This window comes from Leopardus geoffroyi, chromosome B1 (genome assembly GCF_018350155.1).
Source record: "Leopardus geoffroyi isolate Oge1 chromosome B1, O.geoffroyi_Oge1_pat1.0, whole genome shotgun sequence".
NCBI classification, from domain to species: Eukaryota; Metazoa; Chordata; class Mammalia; order Carnivora; family Felidae; genus Leopardus; species Leopardus geoffroyi.
In genome coordinates, this window is record NC_059327.1 from 146387787 (window position 1) to 146409395 (window position 21609).

At 35.7% G+C, this 21609-nt stretch overlaps 1 protein-coding gene across 10 annotated transcripts in view; it reads left to right on the top strand.

Annotated features, from left to right (window-relative positions):
* Window positions 1-21609, top strand: part of ANKRD17 (ankyrin repeat domain 17) — a 166749-nt gene that overhangs the window by 140965 nt on the left and 4175 nt on the right. For all 10 annotated transcript variants that reach the window (XM_045473776.1, XM_045473775.1, XM_045473780.1 and 7 more), the window contains 6 exons: window positions 1685-1856; window positions 3277-3724; window positions 4209-4364; window positions 6077-6226; window positions 7558-9194; window positions 13916-14113. In XM_045473776.1, coding sequence (XP_045329732.1) covers window positions 1685-1856; window positions 3277-3724; window positions 4209-4364; window positions 6077-6226; window positions 7558-9194; window positions 13916-14113 — 2761 coding nt within the window. The remainder of the gene's footprint in view (window positions 1-1684; window positions 1857-3276; window positions 3725-4208; window positions 4365-6076; window positions 6227-7557; window positions 9195-13915; window positions 14114-21609) is intronic.

Genomic DNA, 21609 nt, shown 5'->3' on the forward strand with positions numbered 1-21609 from the left:
TGCTTCTGGAGGCCTAGCAAAACTTCCTAGGGCTACCATGCAGACAACTTTTGTATCTTTAACTTCCATTTGTATTCTTTCCTGAAATCCCTCTACCTGAGAAAGTAGCAGTGTTCTACAGAGTCTCCTTAATTATTTCCCTTTTCAGGAGCAAAAGATTTCTCTTCACCAGAGAGAATGTAATTATGGTGCACTGCCCCAGGGTGTAAAAACTTTCAAGGTGGGCAGAAACTTTCAGGTACCTAACAGACATAATTTGAAACGACAGTAAAGTCCAGCAAAAGCAAAAACCTTAAAAAAATTAACAAAAATGAAATGATTTGTCTTTTGGGCTTATATTTGAGCTCTGGTTTCATTAGTTAGCATATTGTGACATTTTCCATAAATTGAGTGTCATTGTTTTGACACATATATTTAAATGTACACATAATACACAAAACACTAGATTATGGGCAGGGAGTACACAGTTTGAAAACATCTTTTAGAGGACAAGGAAAGAAAACAGTTTGAAGATGATTTTCTCACTTTATGAATCAAAGAGGAAAATTTAATTGTTAATGTCACTTATTAAGAGATGTTATACTTTTATTCTTACTCATTGTTTTGACTATGAAAGTAACACCATTAAGTGCCCACTTTCTCAAATAGAAACAGGGTACAGTTATATAAAATAAAATTGAAAGCCACCATCTTTCTGCCACCCCTCCTCCAGGCTCACTTTAGAGTAGTCATTAGCTTTCATTTGTATCCTCTTTGCCTTTTTCTCTATTTCTACAAACAGAGCCGCATAACAGGTTCCCTTCCCAGTAAGTGAGATCATTGGACTGCCATGTGCATTCTTTTCTTCTAACCAGTGTAATTTGGGAGCATATTACCAAGTATAGAACACTTAAAAAAATTGTTTTCACGTTTTTTTTTATTTCGAGAAAATGTGCAAGCAGGGGAGGGGCCGAGAGAGATTCCCAAGCAGGCTCGGTGCTGATATAGCATAGAGCCCAATGCGGGGCTTAAACCCGTGAACCATGAGATCATGACGTGAGGCAAAATCAAGAGTCAAACACTTAACTGACTGAGACACTCAGCTGCCCCATTAATGGCTGCCTAGTATTTTGTGAATGTGTACTGTTATTAATTTATTCCCCCCATTCTTGGCATTGATGGATTTACCTTGTTTCCATTTATTGCCACTATAATCAGCTCTGCAATAGAAATTATTTTTTCACTATGGTTATTTTATAGAATAAATTCTTTGGATAAGCAGTTTGTAATTTTAACAGGAGGCTTTTGAATTACCTTTCCTAAAATACAACTATTTATACCCACAGCAGTATAGGAAGGAACTCATTTTCCCAAACTTGTGTTGATCCATGATATCTTTTTTAATTTTGCAAAATTAATGAATAAAACATGGTAACTTATTTTAATTTACATTTTTTAGTGATTGTGAAAGCTATGTATCTGTCATTTATCCATTTTAAAATTAGATTATCTTATATCATTAATTTGATCTTGACATTTAAAAATATTATTTTCTCTTTACAGCGATTCGACTATAATCTTGATTAAACAGTAAATTGAACTAGATGACTTTGAATTTTATGGTATTCTAGTTCTCTTATGATAAAATGACATTGTGTGACAACTTTTTTTACAAAGTAAATCTGTTTTATTTATCCTTTAATAGTTAAGAGAAGAAAGCCGGAGGCTGGCCTTGGCTGCCAAAAGAGAAAAGAGAAAGGAGAAGAGACGAAAGAAAAAGGAAGAGCAAAGAAGAAAACTAGAAGAAATCGAAGCCAAAAATAAAGAGAACTTTGAACTCCAAGCTGCTCAAGAAAAAGAAAAGCATAAAGTTGAAGGTATTTTCTCTAACTTACCATCTAATTTGATTTATGTAATACATTGTATTCAAAATGATATTTCCTTAAATATCAATAACTTAAGGTAAAAGTAGATTTCTGTCATTAGCCCTTAAGTATTGTGTGCTATTTTCATTTATTGACTTCTCCCTAGCTTTTTATTGTGAAGAATTTCAGAGCTACAAATTGAAAGAATGATAAAATGAACACCTGAGTACCTTCTACCTAGATATTAAAAATAAACATTTTACCATATTTGCTTTATTTTTTTTCTTTCTAAACATATGTGTATATTTTTTCTAAGCTATCTGAATGTAAGTTGCAAACATCTTGACATTGTACCTATAAAACTTCAACACTTATCCTAGGGATGACATTTGCTTACATAATCACAATACCATTTATTATACCTACAAAATTAAGTGTAATTCCATAATATTGATAATCCTAAACATATTTAGAATTTTCTCAAACTGAGGGAGTTATTTTAACTGGATTCTAACGAAAAGATTATTTGATATTGAAAATATTGTGAGGAGAAACCACTGCCAGTAAGCCACCAAATATATACATAGTGTGTGTGTGGTGGGTGTGTGTGTGTGTGTGTGTGTGTGTGTGTGTGTGTGTGTGTGTAATTTCTCTCTCCTCCAGCCTTTTATTTTGAAAAATTTCAAACTACAGAAAGGTTTATGGATTAGTATGATGAACACCTGTATGTCACCTGGATTCTTATAACATTTTTGGCACATTAGTTCAATTTGTTTTTTTTCCTTTCTTCTTGAATAGATTACATGTAAACTGGGCACCCCATGCAGAATCATCACTAAATACTTGAATATGTATTTCCCAGAAAAAGAACATTATTTTATATAACCACAATAACATTATTATACCTGAGAAATTTAATAATTATATAATATGTGATATACAGTAATTATTCACATTTCCCAAATTGTCCCCCAAATATTTTTTATAACTGCCTACTATGTATTGTTTAGGACTTAGCACAGAGAGGAGATCAATCATATCTATTTCATTACTAATGAATGCTGGAATGATTGATGACTTTACATCTAATTGTCATCTAATAGTCGCAAAGTAACTCCTGATTTTATTGTTCTTCAAGTGCTTAAAGCTAAATATATTCTATGGGGCTCCTTGGTGGGTCAGTCAGTTAAGCGTCCAACTTTGGCTCAGGTCATGGTCTCACGGTTTGCGGGTTCAAGCCCCGCATCAGTCTCTGTGTTGACAGCTCAGAGCCTGGATCCTGCTTTGGATTCTGTGTCTCCCTCTCTGCCCTTCCCTGGCTCGTGCTGTGTCTCTCTCTCAAAAGTAAATAAACATTTAAAAAAAGAAAAAAAAAGCTAAATATATTTTGAATCACTTAGAACTGTCTAACTTGGTATTACTACTTTTACAGATGAGCCTGAAGTCTTGACAGAGCCTCCAAGTGCCACAACCACTACTACCATAGGTATATCTGCAACCTGGACAACTTTGGCAGGTTCCCATGGTAAAAGAAATAATACCATAACCACAACCAGTTCAAAGAGGAAAAACAGGAAAAATAAAATTACTCCAGAAAATGTTCAGATTATATTTGATGATCCACTACCAATCTCATATAGTCAGCCAGAGAAGGTAAATGGAGAGTCCAAAAGCAGCAGTACCAGCGAGAGTGGGGACAGTGATAACATGAGGATTTCCAGCTGCAGTGATGAAAGTAGTAACAGCAACAGCAGCCGAAAGAGTGACAATCATTCACCTGCTGTGGTGACTACCACGATGACCAGCAAGAAGCAGCCATCAGTTCTGGTTACATTTCCAAAAGAGGAGAGAAAATCTGTTTCTGGAAAGGCTTCAATAAAGTAAGTCCCACTTTTCACTTTTATTATTTATAGTATCATCATGAAATGCTTTGTTGCTGAATTTTTTAGTGAAGCAAGCAAATTAATTGGCAAAATAAGGGTTTGTCTTTGTGCTAAAGAAGTCACAGTTTCATTTTAATTGAAGAATAAGCTATTTTTTAAGTTTTGTGTTAATGAAAGATAAAATTATTTTTACTATGTAACTTCTTTATTTTAGTTGTTAAATTTAGCCCATGAAAAGTATTGACTATGGTTTCTCAGGGGTTATTACTGTAATTCATCTCTGCTAATTTTGACCTCATGATAGTATCTTCTTAAAAATTGTCTGTTCATATTATGCTATGTATTGAAAAGTGAAAAATAAGTTCTTCATTTGTTTACCATACTTATTCCAAAATAAAAGAATAAAATTATGTAATAGATTGCCTCTATTATTTAAAACTCTATATTCTGTATTTAATGTATTTTTTCCCCTCTGTTAAAGATTGTCAGAGACTATCAATGAAGTGACCAGTAATTCTCTGTCTACTTGCACAAAATCTGGTCCGTCTCCCCTTTCCTCTCCAAATGGGAAGTTAACAGTAGCAAGTCCTAAGCGTGGACAAAAGAGGGAAGAAGGATGGAAGGAAGTTGTAAGAAGGTGAGTGACTGTTCCTTGTTTTTCTCATTCTCTATATGTGAGATGTTGTTTACCTTACAGTTAGATTCCTCCAACTATTCCAAAGGTTGCAAACAAACTGGTGGCCCTAGGCTGAATCTGAATCTAGCCAACAGAGATAGCCTATACCGTACTATAGATGAGAAAAACAATTGGATATAAATGCTTTTAAAATTAGGAGATTTTACATTAAAAAGTTACATAATTGCAGTATCTGCTTGACCCTAGGTATTTGCTGTCTGGTAGAAAACTAATGTAAATACTTTAAGGTGATAAATTGTGTTTTGAGTACATAACTTGGTAATCTCAGAGCCCAGTATGTGGTATCTTTTACATACTTGTAAGTATTTGAAGAATGAATAAGTATTGGTTTTAAACTATTGTTGTTTGTAAACCACAGGATATCTTTATTTTAAGAATTTTAGGACTAAAATATTTGTTTATAGTTTGCTTGAAATTTTTAATGTTATGTATATCAAACAAGTAAAACAGTATCCCAGAAACTAAAAGGTCATAAGATCCCACAGAGGATGTATTGTAAATATTTGATAACCTATTTTAAAGAACTTCCCACAAATTCCAACAAAAAATTAAAGTTTTGAGTATTTGAACTAAGAGCTGTGATGAACCAAACTTATTCCTATTAATCCCACAATGCACTGTATAGTTTTTTTTTTTTTTTCATATTTTTGACCAAAGCCTCCCCACACCACCATCTCTACCTTCATCTCTGTCTCTGTCTCTCTCTCACATTCGTGCACATCGCACACGCACTCATTCACATACACACACTTCTTTTGTACTAACCAAAATCACAACATTAGAGTATTGTCTATACAAAAGTATGGTAACTCAGTTTTTCTCCATGTATTTTATATTGTGGTATACTAAGAAATTCTTAACTAATTTGAAAGTAATGATCACTGACTTATTATTATTCCCTTCGAAGGAATTATTAAGTAACTTAGTTATGTATATAAAAGTACAGGGGTCATACCTTACCTTTTAAAAAATACAACATTTTAATTTAATATCTAATCTACCATTCTAAATAAATAATTTGCTTCTTCAATAAAGCATGGTTGGCTCATCTTCTGATGCCTCTAAAATAATACAAGGTAACAATGCATTTTTAATATCATCCTTTCAGTTATATATTAGAGAATAAAAAGAATGTGAGTCAAACACCCAGAAGTGCCCACAAGAAGCGTTACTTGTTTCTTCAGGCTGGATTAGGTGCCCCAACCAGTGTATCTTCATGATACCTTATTGGAGCACTCATGGCATGATGTTCTTTTCCTACTTGGTATCTACATAGTCAGTCTATGTGGGCAGGAACCTATGTCTGTCTTATTTGCCATTAGTATTTGCACTAACACAGTGCATGTCTACATAGTATGTACTTTATAGATATTAACAAATGATGAAAGTCAAAAAACCAAACCATCTTTGGTAATGAGATGAGAAGCTATGATAAAAGCGCTTGCTTACGTGACCTCTCTCATTTTTTCTCTCTCCTGTCACTTAGTTGTCTTTTATCACCTAGAGTAAGAATAGATAGAAGAGGCTAACTCAACAATAATCTATTCTGTGTTTACAGAAATGTATTTTAGTAATCCTCTCTCCTCAATATTTTAATCATAACCACTGATATTAGTGATATATCTTAATTTACCTTTGCAACTTTTAAACAGGTCAAAGAAAGTATCTGTTCCATCAACTGTGATATCCAGAGTGATTGGAAGAGGAGGCTGTAATATTAATGCCATTCGGGAGTTCACTGGTGCACACATAGATATTGATAAGCAGAAAGACAAGACAGGAGACCGGATAATAACCATAAGGCAAAACTTTGTCTCTTTTGTTTTCTCCCTTTGTGTTTTACTGCATTATACTTTAATGACATACAAGCATTTGAGTTTTCACTGGAACTTTGTGTTTAATAGCATACTTTTTTTAAATGGGAATTTGATTAGTGTTTGAGAAGAAAACCTTTACAGTTTTTTTCTCTAATTCATATGCTCTTGTGAAATATTTCAAAGGGCTCTAAAGAATTTTTCTTTTGTGACTGTGTGACAGAGGCTTAGATAATCTTTTCCTTACATAAACTGTTCGTACAACATTCTTAAAATTTTATTCTGAGACTTTTTAAGAAGGAATAGGTTTCTTACCCATTTTAAGCAGTAGGTTTCCCTTTTGCCCTTAAATTAACTTTTGAGATTTATTATTCTGAGGTTGCATCCTTAGACTATGAGGTCAGTAATAGATTTAACTCTGAAATGGGTATTTGTCTTACATTGAAGATGTCTGTACCTTAATCCCCTTTAAATAAAGATAGGATATTCTAAGATGATAAGTTTGGTTATGAAAGGCAGGTGCCCCTTAGGAGCTGATAGTTATATAGTCTACCTTTAAGGGAGGCAATTAGCCATCTCTATTTTGTATTTATTCTCCTATCTTGTTTTTCCCTTTCCTGGGATAGGTGGGTAGTCCCAACCTGCTTTATCTAGACAAGAGGGAAGCAGATACCTTCTATGAGTAATTTCCCCCTTAAGGTTTCCATAAGGCTTTCCTTGCAATCAAATGTTTTCCTGAAGATTTAACACTAGGGTTTGACCTGATGCCCATTGTTGGCCCTGTCAGGATTCCTCTCTCCTTCTGAGACATCTTTTCAGAGGAAGTATGAGAATCATTCTAATAGAGTTTAGTCAGAGGTGGGGGTCATAGATGGGGTCATCTTAGGTACCGGGACTTAAAATAAAACACTATTTTTTTACTCAGTTTTGTTGTTGTTGTTCTTTGTTTACTTATATTGCTTTTAACATTGACCAACTGTTTAATTATAGTGTTATGGATTACATAGGCTTTTAAGTGCAGTGGTTTTTCTAACTGTAATGCATTTTACGATGGGAAAATGACTTCTTAATCTAAGGAAACAATAGCAAAATGCATTTTTGAAAAGTCGTTTACTATTCCTTTGAAAACTATAACGGCATACCAGGCCAGTTTATTGCTCTGTTTGCAGAATACCTCAAGAATAGTCAGAAAATTGCTGCCTAACCTTTGTTATTTGTTCTCTGTATGTATGTGTACACTCACACAAATGAATTTAGGCTATACCTATTAAAAAGGAGGGGAAATTGGACCTAACTTTTTCTTCTTGGTCAACTTACAGGGGTGGCACTGAATCAACAAGACAGGCAACTCAGTTGATCAATGCTCTGATCAAGGATCCAGACAAAGAAATTGATGAACTTATTCCAAAGAATCGTTTGAAAAGCTCCTCAGCAAATTCCAAAATAGGGTCATCAGCACCTACCACCACTGCTGCTAACAGTTCCTTAATGGGAATTAAAATGACGACTGTAGCTCTGTCATCAACATCTCAAACTGCCACAGCACTCACGGTGCCTGCAATTTCTTCTGCATCTACTCATAAAACCATTAAGAACCCAGTGAATAATGTGAGGCCTGGTTTTCCAGTTTCTCTTCCATTAGCATACCCTCCTCCACAGTTTGCACATGCTTTGCTTGCTGCTCAGACTTTCCAGCAGATCCGTCCACCAAGGTTGCCCATGACCCACTTTGGAGGTACTTTTCCACCAGCTCAATCCACTTGGGGTCCTTTTCCTGTCAGGCCTTTGAGCCCTGCCAGAGCTACTAACTCGCCTAAGCCTCACATGGTGCCTCGCCATAGCAATCAGAATAGCAGTGGTTCTCAGGTGAATTCAGCAGGTTCTTTAACTTCAAGTCCAACAACTACAACCAGTTCATCAGCTTCAACGGTGCCTGGTACATCTACAAATGGCAGTCCAAGTTCACCTTCTGTCAGAAGGCAGCTTTTTGTCACAGTTGTGAAGACATCCAATGCCACCACCACAACAGTCACAACCACAGCAAGCAACAACAGCACTGCACCCACAAATGCCACATATCCTATGCCTACTGCCAAAGAACACTACCCAGTATCATCCCCATCTTCCCCATCACCACCAGCCCAGTCAGGAGGGGTTTCTAGAAACAGCCCTTTGGATTGTGGAACAGCATCTCCAAATAAAGGGGCATCTTCCTCTGAACAGGAAGCAGGCAGTCCACCAGTAGTAGAAACAGCAAACAGTAGACTTTCAAACAGCAGCAGTTCTTCTGGGAGTTCATCAGTTCATTCTACTCAGCAACAACCTCCGGGATCTGTTTCTCAGGAGCCAAGACCACCTCTTCAGCAGTCTCAGGTTCCTCCCCCGGAAGTTAGAATGACTGTTCCTCCTTTAGCAACAACAAGTTCTGCTCCAGTGGCGGTGCCTTCTACTGCCCCAGTGACTTACCCTATGCCTCAGACACAAATGGGATGCTCCCAGCCTGCTCCTAAAATGGAAACCCCTGCTATTAGACCACCCTCTCATGGCACAACGGCCCCTCACAAGAATCCAGCTCCAGTGCAGAGTTCATCTGTTGCAGTCCTAAGTGTCAATCACATTAAAAGACCTCACAGTGTTCCCTCTTCTGTCCAGCTACCTTCAACCTTAAGTACACAAAGTGCTTGTCAAAATTCAGTACATCCAGCAAATAAGCCTATTGCTCCCAATTTCAGTGCCCCCTTACCATTTGGGCCCTTTAGCACATTGTTCGAAAACAGCCCTACTTCTGCTCATGCCTTCTGGGGAGGATCTGTTGTTTCATCTCAGTCAACGCCAGAATCTATGCTATCAGGAAAATCTTCATATTTGCCAAATTCAGATCCTTTACATCAGTCTGATACTTCCAAAGCTCCAGGTTTTAGACCACCATTACAGAGACCCGCTCCAAGTCCCTCAGGTGAGTTTGTATTTTCTAACATTCTGCAGCTGTTCCTTTATACAAGTGATAGGAAAACTCTTGGTCATTTTCTAATATTTTTATTCCATGAATGGGCCAGATAGAGATTGTTGTATTTAGTTCTCTCAAATGCTGTTTTGAGTATTAGATGTGTTGAGTATGGGTTTTTATATTTTAATTCTTATTTTTTTTAAGTTTTTTATTTATTTTGAGAGAGACAGAAACAGTGCAAGTGGGGAAGGGGCAGAGAGAGAGAGAGAGAGAGAATGAATCCCAGGCAGGCTCTGTGCTGGCAGCGCGGGGCTCGAACCCACAAAACCTTGAGATTATGACCTGAGCTGAAACCAAGAGTAAGACGCTCAACCGACTGAGCCACACAGGTGCTCCAAGTATGACGTTTTTTAAAAAAGTCTTTTTAGAAGCCACAGTGGACTTTATCTTGAATTTCCCACAGATAAATTTCTTCGTCAGATATATTTTTCTCTCTCAAAATAAAGCAGTCTTTTTTGTTTTAATAAGTTAAAATTAAAAAAGGTTTATTTCAAAAAGTAATAAAGCTTTTTAAAATTTGATTTCATTTCTGTCTTTTTTGTTTTTAAAATAATGAGAAAAACAGGGGCATCTGGGTGGCTCAGTCAGTTGAGCGTCTCACTTTGGCTCAGGTCATGATCTCACCATCCATGCGTCTGGCTCTGTGCTGACAGCTCGGAGCCTGGAGCCTGTTTCAGATTCTGTGTCTCCCTCTCTCTCTGTCCCTCCCCCACTCATGCTCTGTCTCTTTCTCAAAAATAAATAAATATAAAAAAAAGAAAATAAAAAAAATGAGAAAAATACAGAGCCACATAGTTTTAATAAGGTAGCTCCTAATCGTATGTGCTCTTCAAATTAAAATTGAATAAAATTAGAAATTCCTCTTGGTCAAACTAGCCGTTTATTGAAAACTGTATAAAACTGACATACATCACTGTGTAGGTTTAAGGTGTACAGCATAATGATTTGACTTCTATTGTGAAACGATTACTGAAATAAGTTTAATTAGCATCCATCATCATATAGATACAATAAAAAAGAGGGAAAAATTATTTTTCCTTGTGATTTTTTTTTTCCTCTTAGGATTTTACTCTCTTAACAACTTTCATATATATCCTGCGGCAGTGTTAACTATAGTCATCATGTTGTACATTACATCCTTATGGTACTCATTTATCCTATAAATACCTTTTCATCACCTTCTTCCAGTTCCCCTTTCTCCCACCTCTGGTAACCACAAATCTGATCTTTTTCTATGCATTTGTTTGTTTTTAGATTCCACATATTGAGATCATACAGTATTTGCCTTTCTCTGTCTGACTGACTTCAATTACCGTAATTCCCTCCAGGTCCATCCATGTTGTTGCAAATGGCAGGATTTCCTTCCTTTTTATGGCTGAATAATATTCCTGTGTGTGTGTGTGTGTGTGTGTGTGTGTGTGTGCGCGCGCGCACGCGCGCATGCACGCGCACATATGTATGCATGTGCACCCACGACATCTTTATCCATTCATCTGTTGATGGACACCTTGGTTGTTTCCATGTCTTGGCTATTGTAATAATGCTGCTGTGAACATGGGAATGCAGATATCTTTTTGAGTTAATGATTTTGTTTCCTTTGCTATATTTCCAGAAGTGGAATTGCTGGTTTATATATAGCAGTTCTATTTTTAATTTTTTGTGCAGTCTCCATACTGTTTTTCATTGTGACTCTAAGCTGGCCTTATTTCAATATTTAATAAGCACATATGGCTAGTGGCTACCGTAATAGAAAGTACAATATCAAATATATCTGTTTTCTTGGAAAGCTCTATTATCATTTAATATGATGCTGATATTTATAGAGAACTTAAAGAAAGATCTCCGAGTTGTAAGTGATTGCTTTTTTTATTAACTTTTTACTTTGAAATGTTTTAAATTTATAGAAGAATTCTTCTGTAATTACCCCATCTTCCCCTAGTATAAATATTTTATATAATCCTTTATTTTTTAAAACTAAGAAGTTAATATTGGTACAGTACAATTGACTACAGACTTTATTCACATTTCACCAGTTTTTCCAATAATGTTCTTTTTCTGTTGCATTGTCCAATCTGGGATACCAAGTTGCCTCTAGAGCTATGTATTTTAATGTGAACATTTCAAGTAATTAAAGATAAGCCATACCAGAGATAGACAAACTATTGTCCATGGGCCAAAAATGGCCTGCTGCCTATTTTTACATTTGTTACGTTTTAAAATTGAGATTTAATAATAGTGTAAGATTTTTTTAATGATTAAAAATATTTTTTAAATAATACTGTGTGACACAAAAAAATAGGAATTTGAATTTCAGTGTTCATAAGTAAAGTTTTATTGGAACACAGCCATGCCCATTCATTTACATATTGTGTTATAGCTACTTTCATGCTTTAATGATAGCCTGAAAATATTTATTATTCAGCCTTTTGCAGAAATGTTGCTAACCTGATCTGTGTTATTGAAGTGATGACATTCTGGGACTAAAAATTTCTAAATTTAATGGGAACTGGATGTAATTTTTACCTATTCCTATGACATGTGAATACAATGTAATGAACATGGTCAGTAAATGTTTCTTTGCTGGGGACTGATGGAAGTATTTATGTGTACTTACAAAATAATACAATTCCTCTTGAGTACTGAAATGTTAGAATTAAGAGATCATCATATGCCAATGCATTGGAAATGTTTTTATATTTCATATTTATGATAGTTGGAATTTATTGAAAATACTTCACTTTTCAAAACAAGGTGAATTCTAGGTAGTGTGTTGAGAAAGACTAAAATTAAGATTTAGAGAAAAAGGAAACAAATTCTTATTTTGTGGAAGGGTAGGGAAAAAAGGCCAGCTTTATAAAGGAACTGAGGTTTTTGGGGGTGTATAGTTGATTAGAGCCAAAGTTAGCATGAAGTTTAATTTGAGAGTCTGTTGGGAATACTACTCAATTCAGGTCAGCAAAACAGGCATGTTTGCCTTCACAGTTCTACCACTATTACCACACTCAAGAGAATTAACATTAATTAGACAATACCAACCAATATGCAGTACCATCCTCCCATATATAACCATTGTGCCTGTGTCTGTCTTTCTTTCTTTCTTTCTTTCTTTCTTTCTTTCTTTCTTTCTTTCTTTCTTTCTTTTTCTTTTCATCCAAGATTCAATCAAGGTTCACACATTGCTTTTGGCTGCCATGTTTCTGTGGTCTCCCCCAGTCTAAAATCTCACTACCTTCCTTTGTTTTTCTTGACATGAATCCTTTGAAGAGTCCAGTTGTTCTGAAGAATGTCCCACATTTTAGATTAGATTCATCTGTTTCCTTAGTCCATGATTGATTAGATTCATCTGTTTCCTTAGTCCATGATTACATTCAAGTCAAACATTTTTGGCAGGAACTTCAAACGGGTGATGTTTTGAACCTCACACTGCATTACATCAGGAGGCATTCACTGAAGATTGTTTCACTATTTGCTATAGAAAGGATGGCCACTTAGTTAAGATGCTGATCATCAGATCTGTCCATTGTAGAAGTATAGCTATGTTTTTCTCCCCCTATAGTTTTTTTAGACTTTTTTTTTTTTTTTTTGCATATACATGATTGAGTTTATTATAAAAAAGGTAAGAAAAAATGGGGTTTGAGATAGGAAGGATACAGGTGGATAGGCCTCAACAGCACTGCCACTGATCTACCTGTTCTTTCACATCAAGAAGTTGATCTTGCGAGTCATTTCCATGTTGTAGATCCACTGGCAGGTTTCATAGCTTCCCCTCTGTCATCGGCGACAAGGCTTTTCATAGTACCGCCGCCATCGCTTAATGTCCTCAATGAGCCCATCCATGGTGAGGATTCTGTTTAAGGTCCTGTGGGTACCTTCCACATTTCCTTCCTGTACCATCACAGTCCTGGCAATGAACTTCAGATGTTTTGCCATGACCTTGGGATTTAAATCTTTACTCTGCAGGACCCCATACTCTCCAGAGCCAGCTGCTGGGAACCTTAGCTCCTAGACTTTATTTTTTAAATAGCACTTTTAGGTTCACAGAAAAGCATAGAGAAAATTGAGAGGAAAGTACAGAATTTCCCACATATCTCCTGCCCCCAGCAGGCAGAGCCTCTTCCATTATCAGTATCCCTGACCAGGTTTGTGCATTTGTTAGAATTGATGAACCTCTATCAACACATCCTTATCAAAGTCTGTGGTTTTCATCACTTTTGGTGTTCTACATTCTGTGGGTTTGAACAAATGTTTAATGACATGTATCCATCAGTATAGTATCATACAGAATATTTTCAGTGTCATAGAAATAGTCTCTGCTTTGCCTAGTCATCCCTCTCTCCCTCCTGAGTTTTTTAAAGATAAGTTTTTATGTAATTCCTTGGCCATTAGGCCAGTTGAAATTCCAATGTTGATATTAAATCTACATGTATTCTATAATTAAAGTATCATATATTAAAATTAAATATAAAAATAATTTTCCTTGATAATTGTTCCTTTTTTTATAGTTCTCTTTATAGAAGGGAAAATGAGTCAATGGACTGGAAGAAATAGCAAGGAGAAATCTAAAATATTTGGGGGTATTTTAGAGGTCTCTTAATTTTAATTTAGTTTTTTTTTTTTTTTTATTTTTTTCTCCTACAGGTAACTATTATAAATTATTTTCTGTCTTTCAGGTATTGTCAACATGGACTCGCCATATGGTTCTGTAACACCTTCTTCTACACATTTGGGAAACTTCGCCTCAAACCTTTCAGGAGGTCAAATGTATGGACCTGGGGCACCCCTTGGAGGAGCACCCGCAGCTGCTAACTTTAACAGACAACATTTTTCCCCACTTAGTTTGTTGACTCCATGTTCATCAGCATCGAATGGTGAGTATTATACATTATAATTCCATAAGAAGAGTTTGTATATGTTTCCTTAAGAGCAAGAGGTTTTAAGTGGGCAAAGACAAAAGATGACTTACGAGCTGTGAACAAGTCTTGAATATATCAAGACTAATGAAATGGGAACAGAGGAACAAACATTTTTATAAATAGCAGATGATTAAAAAGTCTGAAATACATTATAATTTTTGAGTGATTTCACCTGCTTAGTTTTTTCTTATACTCCTCTTAACATTAATTTTTATACCTAAATATATAACAGATCTGGATCAGTGTCTTCTATGTTGAGCTGAAACTAAACCATCATAGGAATAAACATATTCCTTAAGATGTCTACATATAGACATATAGGTGATTCATATTCGTGTGTGTGTGTGTGTGTGTGTGTGTGTGTGTGTGTGTGTGTATGGATAATTTTTGATTTTCATGTTCATGAAAAAATAGGAATTGGGAGAAAAGGAGTTAAAATTGCAATATGACTGCTCATTGAAAAGGGTTAACCTGAGGGGTAGGTGCGTGGGTGGGTCAATCAGTTGATTTTTGCTCAGGTCATGATCTCACAGTTTGTGGCATTGAGCCTCACGTTGGGCTCTATGCTGTTAGCTTGGGGTGAATTTAGGATCTTCTCTCTCTTTCTCTCTCGCTCTCTGCCCCTTCCCTGCTCATGTGCGTAAGTATTACTCTGAAATTTTTGGTAGCTAATCTTTAGAATGGGTTCTCAGAAGCAGAGGCTGTTTTTATGCATAACAAAAACATACTTATTAATATTTATTTAGGAAATAAATTCAGGGATTTTGTGATGAAATTCAGAAAGTATGATAGGTTGTTTTGCCCTATAGTTTGTTTCACTGTGTGGGCTTTTCATTGTTTTTTTTTATTTTTTGTTTTTTGGTTTGGTTTTATGTTTATTTGATTTTTGTTTTGGTTGAAAAAACATTGTGCTTTTTGTAACAATGCAACCAATATAGGTTAAGTTTTCTAATACATTGCTGATTGATACAGAATATCACTGAAGCTATTAAAATTGTTTTCATTGATGCATTCCAACATTTTTTGAAGTTTCAAAAAGTTTTAGGGGTGCCTGAATGGCTTAGTCGGTTGGGCATCTGACCTCAGCTCAGGTCATGATCTCGCAGTTCACGAGTTTGAGCCCTGCATCGAGCTCTGTGCTGACAGCTCAGAGCCTGGATCCTGCTTCGGATTCTGTGTCTCCCTCTCTTTCTGCCCCTCCCCTGCTCATGCGCTCTCTTGCTCTCTCTCTTGCTCTCGCTCTCGCTCTCTCTCAGAAATAAACATTAAAAAATTTTTTTTTAATTTTCTAAAAGTTTCAGATATTTTCAAACTTACAGAAAAATTGAAAGAATACTTTAAGAAGCATCCATATTCCTTTCAATTGTTAACTCCTTAAAATTACCAATTTTTTAAACATTTTGCTCCATTTTATGTAATCTCCAGTTTTTTATTGTTGAAACATTTGAAAGTAAGGTTTAGATATGACACTTGTGACCTAAAAACTTTAGTGTCCATCTTAAAAATAAGGACATTTTCTTACACAGCCACAATACCATTATCAAATAAACGTTAATATTAGTAATGTCACATCATATGTACTTCCTATTCAGATATCCCCAATTGCCCTAAAACATTTTTTATACATTTTTTTTTCCCTTTGAACCATGAATCACTCAGGGTAAATGTATCACATTAGACTATGTCTCTCAGGTCTATCTTAAAAAAATAATTTTAAACTTGTAAGCATAGTACAAAGAACCCTTATATATTTTTCTCAGATTCACCAGTTGTTAACATGTTGCCACATTCTTTCATTTTCTGGGTGTGTAGGTGTATAGAATTTTTTTTCTGAACGATTTTAGAGTTAGTTACAGGTATCAAGCTATTTTCCCCTGAATACTCTAAAGGATTATATTTCTTAAAAATAAGAATATTCTCTGCTACAACTATGGTACAATTAGCAAATTCAGCAAATTTTATGTTGGACAGTATTAGCTAATATATAGTCCATATTTACATTTACTAGGTGTCCCAATAACACCTAGTAATTATAAATATTATAATTATAAATAATAATAATTATATAGTTTAAATTATATAGTTTAAATAATAATAAATATTATTTCCTCTCATCCAAGATTCAAATCAAGATCACAGATTACATTGAATTCCATGTCTTTTTAGTGTGAAATATTCTGGAACTGTTCCCTCAGTCTTTCTTTGTCTTCCAAAGAAAGACATTTTGAAGAGTACAGGTCAGTTGATGATAAAATTCCCCTTCATTTGTTATTCTGATATTTCTTCATGATTAAATTTAGGCTAAGTGTTTTTGACAGGAATATTAGTATGTAGTCAATGTTGTGTCCTTATCTCAGTATATTGCATTAGAAAGTATAAAATGTTAAGTTTGTGCCATTATGGGCACTGTTAACTTTGAATCATTTTGTTAAGATCATGAATACCAGGTTTCTGTACTGTCAAATTATAATTTTTCCCTTTGTAATTAGTACGTAATCTGTGTAGAGTTTCTGTGAGACTGTGTTCTTATTCCTCATCATCCTTTCAGGGGGAAGAAGTAGCACTTGTCTGAGTAATATAAAAATTTTACTTTTTTTAAAAAAATTTTTTTTTTTCAACGTTTATTTATTTTTGGGACAGAGAGAGACAGAGCATGAACGGGGGAGGGGCAGAGAGAGAGGGAGACACAGAATCGGAAACAGGCTCCAGGCTCTGAGCCATCAGCCCAGAGCCCGACGCGGGGCTCGAACTCACGGACCGTGAGATCGCGACCTGGCTGAAGTCGGACGCTTAACCGACTGCGCCACCCAGGCTCCCCTAAAAATTTTACTTTTGAAATGATGTTAATGTTTATAAATTCCAAAAACACCACACCCAATTTTGTTGAAGGAAAAATGCTAAAATTAAACATAAATAGAAACAAACTTATCTGTATTGCAAATTATTAACATAAACCTACTAAAAAAATAATCCAGGGGAGCCTAGGTGACTCACTCAGTGGGTGTCCAGCTCTTGATTTCAGCTCAAGTCATGATTCGCGATTCACAGTTCATGGGATCAAGGCCTGCGTTGGGCTCTGCACTGTCAGCGCAGAGACTGCTTGAGATTCTCTGTCTTCTTCTTTCTCTGCCCCTTCCCTGCTCATGTTCTGTCTCTCTCTCAAAAATAAATGAGCATAAAAAATTTAAAAAAAAATAGAACAATTCAAAAAACTTGTGAACATAGTACTTTATATACCCTTCACTCTAAAGATGACGAGATTTCAGACAAATCTTCAATTCTGCTTAGGACATGTGATTTTTATAATGTTACAGATAAGCAGTTCTAAAATTATGGGGTTTATTATAGGATTGGGTTAATAAGTATATTGATGATGCTGGGATGCATGGTCCTCACTGTGAGAAAAGAGAGGTGTAAAATGGGGTAAGGCAAGGAAGAACCCTATGGAATTGGATTAGAATTAGAGGATCACTGTGAACTCATGATTTTTCAGTTATCTATATATTGGAGTGAATCATATAAAATTGCAATTTTCCCTCTAGCGCTATCTACTGAAAGGGCCTAGAAACAATTAATCTTTAATAGCAGTGAGCACATCCAGTGTTTCTATCTATCTGTTAAATATTTTTGTCCACTGAAAGAAACTATGCTTTTTTTTTTTTTTTTTTTTAAAGAGACGGAGCGCATGAGCACAATTGGGGGAGGGGGGCAGAGGAAGGGAGAGAGAGAGAATCTTGAGTAGACTCCATGCTCAGTGCAGAGCCCGACATGGGGCTTGATCCCATGACCCTGGGATAATGCCTGAGTCGAAATCAAGAGTTGGATGCTCAGAGGACTGAAACACCCAGGTGCCCCAGAAACTAGGCTTTCTTAGCTGATTCTAGAGTTGGGGGAGGGAAAGCATAAGGGGAGCCTGCAAAGTCTTCTGGTGTTAGTAATTGTTTAAAATGATGGGGACATGGCAACACACAGAAAGCAGCTTTACTAAAGGGACTCCCACTGGCCAAATTCAGGAAAATTTGACTACCATAATGAATAATGGCAGCTCATGGGATAAAATAAGAATCCATAAGTTCATAATGATTATGAATAAGATTTTAGAATTTAATTTAATTAGTTTTTTTTTTTTTTTAAGAAATTAAAATTTTACATGGGAACTCTCTTCCTTACAGTATAAGGACAACTCATACATGTGGGAGTTACGATTTGAGTCATTGTTTTGCAACCATTAAAGTGATTCAGGCAAGACTCTCACTTTTACCTCTAATACTGAATTTTTAACCAGTCTGCACTTTCTTCACTTAGTATAGATCTTAATACTGTTATTTTTTAATGACCATTTAGTTTGTTAATCTGTTCATAGGAATGTAATTTTGTATTTTCATTTCTTCTAGTCTTTCAAGATTTTGTTTTCAGTATTTATCTACATCCTTTTATTTATCTACATACTTTTAAAAGTTGCCGTTCTGGATGCTGTTGTAGAACTAACCACAGAAGCATGTGACTTATTTTTCATAATGTATTTGTCTGGTTTTATGTACTTGAACAGGTTCTGTCATATTTCTCCATATAGTTTATACATCTTCTCACTCCCTCTCCTTTAGGACACCAGATATTAGGACCTTGCAAGTTAAGTTGGGATGTGGCGGATACAAGACCCTTCCTGTAAATTTTTTGTTAGAAAGCAAAGAACCCTTTCTTGAGGCCCCAGAATAATAGATTGGTGATATCCAAGAACCTTCTGCATACAAAGGCTGGGTAGAGATCACCTGAGCCCTTATTCCACTCAAACTACTAAGATCTGTTTTACCAACACTCAGTCAGCTCATGCATTGGTACTGATCACTGGCTCTAGTCTGTGCATTTCAGTCCTTGGCAAATTTAGTCAATGGGCCGTGTTGACATTCAGTCTTATAAAACTGTTGTCAGATCAAAAAGCAGTAAAACATAATTTTGAAAGGAAGAAACTGATTTTACATTGTGACACAATGTACGTGTGTGTGTGTAGTTGAAATAATATATTTACAAAACGGTTGTTATCCTTACAATGTATGTTGCATGCTGGTATTTTCTATTCTGTTTTCTTTCTCCTTTAAAAACATTTTTGTAAGCTAGTCATGACCAGCCACATTAATCTCATTATCAATGGTAGTTCAGTAAACACTGAACAGAAGCATGAAGAAACAGAGTAATTTTCTTGAAGGAACATTTTTTTTTTTTTTTTTTAAATGTGTAAGTCACTTTGCTCTTTCAGGACCTGTTGTCATTTCAAAACCGAAATGGATTGACCACGAAGCCAATGAAGTTTAAGCTTCAGGGTACCTTATTTGCCAAGGGACCCTGCCAAAGCCGTATACCTAGTTTTGTGTTTGTAATTTTATATTCTTTTTCTAAAGAAGGTTCTCCAGGCCTGAAATGGATCATTCTTCACTCAGATGCCATCATTAGTCCAGTAAGCCTGCAGGGAGGAAGCAGTAAACAGTCATCTGATAAAAATATGGCTATGAGATTGGCAGAATCTGTGGAGAGGACAGATTTCTTAAATGGGGCAAGTCAGCAGGCAGGCCTCATTATTCTGTCCATTTAAACAGAACATGGAGGGTTGCTGTTATTTTGCTTTGTTTTGCTTTTGTTTTCGGAAGGATTCAGGAAAGGAAAGAGAGACTAGATCTAACACTGAGGATTGGGCAGGCTTCTGGGGGTGATTCTAGGAGAGGTAGAACTCATTTGTCCATCATTCCATCCATCCATCCTTCTTGCCTGCCTACTACCTTTGACTTTGTCTTGACCTTAGTTATAATGGGTTGATTTTTCTCAGGTATGTAATTATGCCCTTTTGGTACATAGTTTAAAAAACAAAACCTAAAACTTTATCCCTTGTGTTTACACCTTCTGGAATATTCTCTTATTTCCAATACTTTCCCGAGTTTTGTCATTGTTTCCAGCTTTACTGAATTATGCTGTTTTTCATATGTTTTTCTTTCATTTCTCTTAGCCCACATTAGAATTTTAGAATACAGCTTTCTTTCTGATACACCTTTGGAATATTAGAGCTTTCTTTCTGGCATGTTTTTATTGTCTGTAAGATGTTATGGGTTCATATCTCTGTTAGTTCACATAAATAGCTTTGTATAGAATTTGGCTTCAGTTCTATTCTGTTTCACATTTTTAAATGAAATGAGTTTTCCTGAATATTTAGAAAGGATAAGTGGATCAGATATCTTTTCTAGCTTAAAAGCTCTAGAATTTTGTCTTTTAGGTAAGTATGCGCAAATATGGCCTTGTACTTCATTATATTTCCTGGCTTTGTTATCCTTACCCTCCCACCACCCTCACCTCTGCCTTCTCTTAAATGATCTTGTGTTTGATTTGCTCTGTTGTCTCTTTCCTGCTCAATTTGGAATCTGTTTCCAGAAGTTTCCTATCAGTGTGGCGCTTTATTCTGGAATGAGATTTCAGCAGATATTTTTGAGAGTTCATAGGGCCACTATTGCTCTGACTTCTTCAGACTTCATTGTAAATCCCTTGTAGTTACCCAGCATAGGCAGAAGTATCCCACTTTCACCTGCTGTTCTGATTGGCCTTTTCTGCTTTTCCTCTGACTACCTTTGACTGTTTTGTTGTTCTCCTATTCTGTTCTTATGTCTGGAGAATTGCTTCTTTTCACACAGATGCTGACAACACAGAGGTCTTGTAGCTGTTGGTGATTTGTCCTATTCACTTGTATTATTCAATTCATTTGGATACTTTGTTAGGTTTGTTATAGATGTTATCCATGGGTTTTTGGCTTTGTTTACTTGGTAGATTGTTTTATGGAAGGATTTGTGAAGAATCAAAACTTGCTGCTTGCTGAACCTCCATCTTCTTAGAATTCCCTCTTATACCAGTGTAATTTTAAGGTGAATTTTAAAATATTTTTAGTTGCTTCAAAGACACATAGTTGGCTTTTCTATTTTGTTATGATTTGTTAAAAGTAATGCTGTCAAAAAATGCTAATGGATCCATGACCACAGGAAATATATATATATATATATATATATATATACACACACACACATACACATATATATATACACACACACACACATACACATATATATACATATATATATATATACACACACACACACACATATTTGTAATGTTTTATTTACTTTTGAGAGAGAGAGCGTGAGCAGGGAGGGGGCAGAAAGAGAGAGGGACAGAGGATCTGAAGCAGGTCCCGCGCTGTCAGCAGAGAGCCCGATGTGGGGCTTGAACTAACAAACCAGGAGATCATGACCTGAGCCAAAGTCGGATGCTCAACTGACTGAGCCACCCAGGTGCTGCCCCCACAGGAGATATATTTTAATTTTTTATTAAATGGTAAAAGTTTTCTTGATTTACTTTTACAGATAAGCTCAGAAGTTTCATGTTTTTGTTTCCCATGATCTATATCTTTATAATAAATT